Source organism: Sebastes fasciatus, chromosome 1, assembly GCF_043250625.1.
Source record: "Sebastes fasciatus isolate fSebFas1 chromosome 1, fSebFas1.pri, whole genome shotgun sequence".
Lineage (NCBI taxonomy): Eukaryota > Metazoa > Chordata > Actinopteri > Perciformes > Sebastidae > Sebastes > Sebastes fasciatus.
In genome coordinates, this window is record NC_133795.1 from 42506451 (window position 1) to 42514569 (window position 8119).

Consider the following 8119-nt stretch of genomic DNA (forward strand, 5'->3'; position numbering starts at 1 on the left):
AATATTCATCCATTTAAGATGTAACATGCTGTATGAGCCATAGGTTTCATGGAAAATTCAGTTTGTGATTGTTTCGATGTCCCCCAGTTAAAGGGGAGTGCTGGTTGCCACAATCCATTACCAGAACAATACAATGCTCATGGAGGATCTCTTGTTGGGTGCGGTCTATACCTGCTCTATATGAAAAGCGTCTAGAGATAACTCCTTGCGTGAGACGCTTGTCTCAGGTGCGTCTCTTCTAGAGAATAGAGGTCTCGCCTATTTTTGACGCATGCCGCGCACGTCTCACAGCATCAACAGACAGTGAAAGTGATCTATTGACTGTATATTAACATCATACCAGCAAGATTACTACAGTTTCGATGTTTATCTGTAGAATATGTCACAGAGATGAAAAAAAGTAAAGACTTATTTTGAAATCAACACTTCCTGCTTTCATTTCAAAATAAAAGCCCTCAAGCGTTTTTTCTATGGACAGAATTCCTTCATTTGTTAACACAAGGCTGTTATTCTGAAATATGAGCAGTCAGTGCTGTGGAACATGCAGTGACTTAGAGAGCTCCATGAATTGATAAAGTATGGGGTTTATATCAACATTTCCTGCTTTCATTTTGAAATTAAAGCCCTCAAGCGTTTTTTTCTGTGGACAGAATTCCTTCATTTGTTAACACAAGGCTTTTATTCTGAAATATGTGCCGGACAGTGTTCTAGAACATGCAGTGACTTGGAGAGCTCCATGAATGAATATAGTACAGAGTTTTAATAGTGGATTATTACTATTATTTACAAATTACCACACGTTTCTTTACCTTTCTCGGTCTAAAATAAATATAAATTATATTTATAATGAAATGAAATGGTCATTAGAAGGCAAACTCTAGGTAGAAAGAAAGGGCTGACAGCAGCAGCTGCAGCAGCAGAAACGCATCTGAAGTGCAGCTGGTGTGAACGCCCGACGCGCGAATCACGCAGCCAACACGCCACGCAGCCGCCCGCCACGCAGCCGCCACGCAGCCGCCACGCAGCCGCCACGCGCTCCTAAGGTTCCTGGTGTGTCCGGACTGTTAGTTTTGTTCAAAATAAAAATAAAGAGAGAGAAAGAAGAAAAGTACAGTATGCAGATATGTAAATATCTTTCATAATGAATTATATGGCAGTATTTAATCAATTTGCTGCTTTGAAGGTACAACAATTGCATTGTCAATGAATATTAGGTTAAAAAATAGAACATTTGCCGGAATGAACGTGACTTCCAGTTCAAACCACACCCACTTCTGGTCTTCTATCCACATCCAGAGACAGATCCAGAGACAGATGATTTCGTTGGTTGAACAGGCTATAGATACGGATCATCTCATTGGTTGATTAGGCTACAGATACGGATCATCTCATTGGTTGAACAGGTTATAGATACGGATCATCTCATTGGTTGAACAGGCTACAGATACGGATCATCTCATTGGTTGAACAGGCTACAGATACGGATCCTATCAGTGGTTGAACAGGCTACAGATACGGATCATCTCATTGGTTGAACAGGCTACAGATACGGATCCTATCATTGGTTGAACAGGCTACAGATACGGATCATCTCATTGGTTGAACAGGCTACAGTTAGGATCATCTCATTGGTTGAACAGGCTACAGAGACGGATAATGACGTCTCTACGCGTATTTGAGTCGCCATTTGGTAGCTATGTAGCCGTCATATCGTGGTTTTTAAGGCTGGTTAAGATGAGAGATGCTCATTCCTGCGAAGGACAAATCAAAAGGATTATTTGAATTACCTTTTCAGATGCACATTTTGTAGGTTTTGCTTATATGCTTTTATTTTTTTGTCAAAATGTGAAGCTTAGATCTTGTTCTTATCCTCTTTTATCTTTTTTTTGCATTTTTTTCTATCCCTTCTCCTCTCTTTTGTTCTCTCCCCTCTCCATCATTGCTCACTCCATTCCTCTCTTTCACTTCCCTTCTATCCATCATTCCTTTTGTGGTTTGCTACCTCTTTCCTTTGCTTCTTCCCTCTCCTCCCTCCTTCTCTCTGTTATTTAAACCTCTCCTTTAACCTGCCCTTCACTCATACTTACCAATCCATCCCCCCTTCCTTTCCTGCAGAGGATTAAGGCGGTGGCAGCCCCAGTTCGCGGAGGGGCCAGCTCCCGTCCCGCAGACCACCGTGGCCTCAAGGAGCTCTCCTACCCTCTGGACCCCAATGGGAACAAGGGCCAGTTGATGAAGGCCCCCACCCACACCATCGTAGAAACCATGATGTAAAGGAATGAGGCGGAGGCTCTCCATGAGTTCGCTCTCCTCTTCTCTCCTGTCCTGTCCTCTAAAATGCTTCTAAAGCTAGCTAGTTTTCTGTCTATCTGTCTGTCTGGTGGACCTAGAAGGGTTTTAAGGAAAAAAAAATGTTCCCGTTTCAAATCTTGTAGGAATACTTTGGAAGTAGTTCACTTTTGGTGGGTTTTCTTAAAAGGGTAGCAATCACATTTCAAATCTATTTCTGAATTACTCACAATTACTGGTACTGGTCCTTATATCCTATTTGTAATATCCATGTGACTACAGTACATGTCCCACTAGTGTCTTGTTTAAAGGCAGAGTGGACAATTAGCGACAGCATCTGCTTATATATATATATATATATATATAGGTTATATGCTGGTACATTGATGTTCCATTGGTTCCATGAAAACCAGCCTTTAATTCATTAAAAAACCTGTTTAGTTTTTTACTCATGTCACACAGATAGACTGGTATAAAGTTGCATGCCCCACTCAGTAATCAGGAATTCTGACAAAAGAAAACATTTGGATGATATTTCAGCTTACTTAGCAACCTAAATTGTAAAATGTAGCTGTCACAGGGAAATTGTCTCAATTCCACAAATAACATGTTTCACCCTGTAGATTAATTTTTTTTAGCTTGGAGCTACTAATACACATAAATGCCTGGTGCAGCTAAAAAGAAACAAATAAATAAAGGTATAATTGTCACAGCCATGATTGCCGATGACCCTTATCAAACCAGGATCCTGGTTTTTAAATGCACCTTAGCACAAATATCCCCATGGTCCATAGCCATAACTATGGGTCAAAGAGAAAAGTAGCATTGCTGCTTCGGGGAAACCTGCTCCTGCACAAAGAGAGAGGTATCTGAAAGGATTTGAAGTGTGGAGGTTGAACCCTTGAGAGTGTGTTGTCTGTGACGTACTGTACAGTAGTAGCTAATCAGTCTATCTATATCTATCTCTCTATCTATCTTTCTCTGTCCTAGACCAGTTTACAGTACTTTAGTGACTGCACTAGGCAATCTTGGCTTACAATTTTGGATTGGATTTATTTTATTTTCTACAGAGGAAGTTCCATTATTATTAGTTTTTCCTCTGTCAATGTTTAGATTTTTTTATTAAGACTGGCTATAATGTTATTGTTATTCACTGTTGATGATAATTGCTGTAGTTTTACATAGAAGAAGGAACACTTCTTTCATTGGGTGAAAATACTAAGCTATTATACAAATCATCCATTTACAGTGGCAGCCATGGTAGTAATAATCCTCATCATTCATTTCCCCAGCGTTGGTCCTGCCAATAATTCTGTCTTTAGCATCAAACAAACAAACCAAAAAATGCAGCTTATTTTTCCCAAATATTTTCTCTTCTGGGGATGTGGGTTAAACATTCAGCGAGTAGTTCAATGTACAGTAAAAAAAAAAAAAAAAAAGGGAGTTCTACGATGGCTCCATGTGTATGTCGGTAGGTGTTGCTGGTTTATAGCTTTTCCTCTTCTGTAAATACCAGGGGACAGTATTTCATTTGGATAAATTCAGTCCGACAGGGCTCTGTAGCCAATGGTAAAACAACATGTCACCAACTCAATGACTCAAAGCAACTATTGGTCTGGTGACGCTCCCAACAAATCGACTAGCGCCAGATTGTCGACTCGTCTGAGTGTCAAACTCCTTTCCAGACACTGTGAAATATGGCAGCTGGCTGCAGACAAATCAGAGCCAGTGAAATAAAAGAGTCTTTTCCCCACAGTCACCATGTTACTCCACTTCACTTCAAATGAGAGCTGAAAAGCTCAACTGTTCTAACAGGCAGTTAAAAGGTAGTTGACAGTTGTACCCATTGCAACTTAAATTCCCTGCAAGTTGGTGGTAATTGGGTGTCTGCATAGCAACAGTAAATACAACACCATTTGCAACATTCCAATAATTCAAAAACTTGAAATGTTGTGTAAAATCAGACTTTGTTAAGACCTTAAATTGCTGCCTGGAATTCTAAGCAAGCCTAACCAAAAACAGATATGAAGAGAATAGTAAACTTAACTTCTGATCCAATATACTGTACTCTAGTTAATGGAAGCTGGGAAATTGGGCACTATATAAGATATATTAAAGACTGGGAAGTTGTGTGTGACACCCCCATCCTGTACTTGACATATGTTAATGCTTTAGAGCCTGAACTTCAGAACATTGATCACTGATCCATTAACAACTGAAAGTGGACTATCTGAGAAGTAGGACATTAACCACTGTTCCATTCACTTTGTCTGTGGAACAAGAGGTTTCCCATGTGTTTGTGTCACCAGCGACCATCCACTCAGGACCTTCACTAGAGCTGCATTAAACCAGCATCCCAAAAATTACACATTTAATGGTAGCAATCCAAACTGTTGTTTTTGTCCAGCTTAAGAAGCCATTGGATCAGGTCTTTTTTGGATCAGGTCTTTGTTGGATCAGGTCTTTGTTGGATCAGGTCTTTGCCACACAGAATGGAAAATCACAAACCTTAACTGCTTATGTTATCCACAATCGAAGGCGAGAGTCAAATTAAGTTGTTATTGCACGTTATTTGTGTATTTGGACTTCATATCAAATGAAGAGGCCAACATAAAAAAAAAAACTGCCATCTTTTTATTCAGGGTCCTCGTTGGCCTCCATAGTAAAAAAAAAAAAAAAATCAGAATATTGTTTAAACCCTTAAGATTTTTGATTTAAGTGCTTCTCCCAAAAGAAGACATATTAAAAGAGATCAAAATGTTAATAAGATATTCATTGGTATCAAATATGCAGTTCTACAGTACACATGCATCGCAGGAATCTGACCAACAACATCACATCAGAAGTGATCGTGTGAGCAGGGCCTCATTTGGTTTCTCATCTGAGCTTTGATTTTTGATTTTTGATTTTTGATTTTTTTTTGTCAATTTATTTTGTTTCTTCAAATAGAATGAAGTCGTTCATATCATTAAAAGGGATTTGTGAAACCAAATCCACAGCAGACATCTATTTTCATACAGTAACACAACTTTTCCTATAGAAGTCGTCTTTGTACAGCTAAGCTCACATTGCAGACCTCCCATTTTAATACAGATACAAAGCTTCATTTTATTCTTAATCTTTTGTACAGATCTGGTTCTCAATTCCCCTGAAGGATCTTTGCACTAAGGTCAAAAACATGGAAATAATGCTAAAAAGAAAGATCTGTCAGCACCTTCCCATAAGAACAACACCATCAGAAACGTGAAATAACATGTTGAATTTTAAAAAGACAAATTGCACAGAGCACCTATGGACAGTTAACTATTCTGTCTTACTATTTGGTCTGCATGGTGCATCTATGAAATGTCCACATTTCTGGGTTGTTACACAGATTGATCATTTCTGAGATGCACGAAATGGAAAGAAATGTTTAATATTGTGGGGACTTGGAGAAGTAGCTGTCAGTAGCAATGTTGAACATTAAATATCTGTTGCAAAGAGACACAGAAACAGATTAAGGCCTGTAAATATGGCTGAACTTCCATACTCTCACAACTGAATAAAATCTGTCCCTAGTGCTAAGATCTTTCTTTTGGTGGGGAAACATGAAGCAGAAATAATAACTAATGCAGTCATGTTTTGGTTTATTCTGCCTCTCTGTGTATATTTACAGTTTGTACCAGTCCCTCTACCTTCTTACACTCCCCTTCAGTTAGCCTATGTAGACCTTCCGTTAACCTAACCTAACCCATTTTTCTCAGAGAATATGAATTTGCAAGAGAATCGAAGCATTAGCGATGCACAAGTTTTTACCGCCGAATGTTGAAATGTGAAAGTCACCTGTAGGTGAATGTAAAAGTTTCTGAAGATCTATTTTTTAGGGTGAAAAAAAATGTTTCTTTTTAGTTTTATTGATCTTGTTTTATGAAGCCGTTTCTTGTTTTATTTTATTTTTGACTGTGTGTCTCTCACATTTGCCTTTTGTATTCCAAATCTAGTGTATTTGATCCTCTGTCATTGGAGTAACATGTACAACTATCAATCAAAAAAAAAGATTTGTTACGTGCAATACTTTGTAGAATACTTTTTTTTTCTCGCTGTTTTTCCAAGAGGGGGTATTAACCTTTGATGTAAGAAGATATCCTGTGAATATTCAGGGTCCAGTTCTATTAACCCCCCCCCCACAAAATGTTTTGCAGTGTGGAACCAAACGAAACGAAACCACTATTCCATCAAAGATCTTGTGGTTTGAAATGCACTGAGAATGATACTAAAACTGAATTTCTTAGTGAAATGTGTTTTATTTTTGTGACCGACTGCTAAGTAGTGAGTTTGTGAGGGGTATGAAACACAGTAACACTGCCACTAAGCCCACCATCATTCTACCTGCCTATGTTTATCTCAGTACTGCTGTGCTGCTAAAAATCAGGCAGCTTTCCAAAAGCACGCCACCACCAAAGGTCACCGTCTCTAATCTACAACACAACAGTGATATTTTCTAAATCAAACCAGTACCCTATAGGACTTGTAGGTCTAATCTGCTTGTGATGGAACAAATACCTTGAAGTCATTCCTGCTGCTTTTGGGAAGCTTGCCCCTCAACAACAAACGCAGTAAATCCAATAAAAAACAGATTACACCATATCAAATGTGGGCTTTTCTTTTAAAACCTGTATGCAATTTCTACATTCTGCTTATTCCGACATTTCTATCTAAATCCAACTCGTCTTCACCAAACCCTGCAACCTTAGTGCTTTATTAAAGAACCAAACTACAGAGAACCTGATTTGAAATCCCATGTTGCCTACATCATGTTCATTACTGGTATAAAAACACCACCATATCTGCAGGATTCTCAATCGGATTGTCTTTTTCTGTGATATAGATGCAGCATTAGACCACGTACATGATGTTGGGGCTGTGTAGAGGTGACACAGAATCTGTTTTATCATTGAACATGATCATCAATGATCATCTCTGTGACTCTGTGGGCTTTATTTCATTGGTGCAAAGAACCTCTTCGTTCTTTGGTTTGGTTCTTTGAAGTTTGAAAAAGATGTGGTCCTTCCTCAGAGAACAGAACCTAATTACATTTCTAGCTTTGATTCCAGATTTGACTCGTGAAGACGAGATGCTAACAATGACAGGAAAGGCTGTAAAATCATCTTTCCTCCTTTTCACTCACTTAACGACGATCTCAGGGCTAAGTCCTCTGGGAAATTGAGTCCCACTCATCCTCCCCATGTCCTCTGTCACCAGACTCATTGTGATCATGGTCTCCAATGACAACGCCTCTGTCTCTCCTGAATTAGACTGTATGCCAGCCCTTCCTTTTTCAGAATGTACATGAGAAAATGTTTTTTAATTCTTGGAGAAGAAAAAAACATTTTTAACAGAATTTGAAAGATTTTATTTTTTATTTCTATGGCCAACCTGTAAGCTAAGTAAAAAAAAAAAAAAATGTTTCAACAGGTTTTACAAATGTGTAAAACTTTTTTTATTTCTTAATAAAAAATGTGTCTTCAGAAAATGAGCTCTTGAGTTTTATGTGTCCTGTATGATGTTCATTTTCAAGTGGTGTAAACATATGAAGTACATAGACACTTTGCACACACACACACACAAAGATCATTCGATTCAAGTTCAATTTCCCAACTCGTGGGACTCATGTTCCTAAATCCCCTCGACAGCATAATAAACTCTAATCCTACAAAGCTTGTAATACAAGATTGAAGGTATTCAAGCCAACACGGGGGGTGGGGTGGGGGGCATTCCAACACATTCCCTGCTGCACACTTTTCCTTAAATATGAGAAAGTAGACAACTGGGTTATTTCTATAACAGGACT

The 8119-nt window shown here is 38.7% G+C and overlaps 1 protein-coding gene across 1 annotated transcript in view; it reads left to right on the forward strand.

Moving 5' to 3' along the window:
* Window positions 1-7801, forward strand: part of LOC141775846 (sodium- and chloride-dependent taurine transporter-like) — a 51126-nt gene extending 43325 nt beyond the window's left edge. The window contains exon 15 of the mRNA XM_074649592.1: window positions 2116-7801. Coding sequence (XP_074505693.1) covers window positions 2116-2274 — 159 coding nt within the window. The 3' untranslated portion in view covers window positions 2275-7801. The remainder of the gene's footprint in view (window positions 1-2115) is intronic.
* The last annotated feature ends 318 nt before the right edge of the window (window positions 7802-8119 follow it).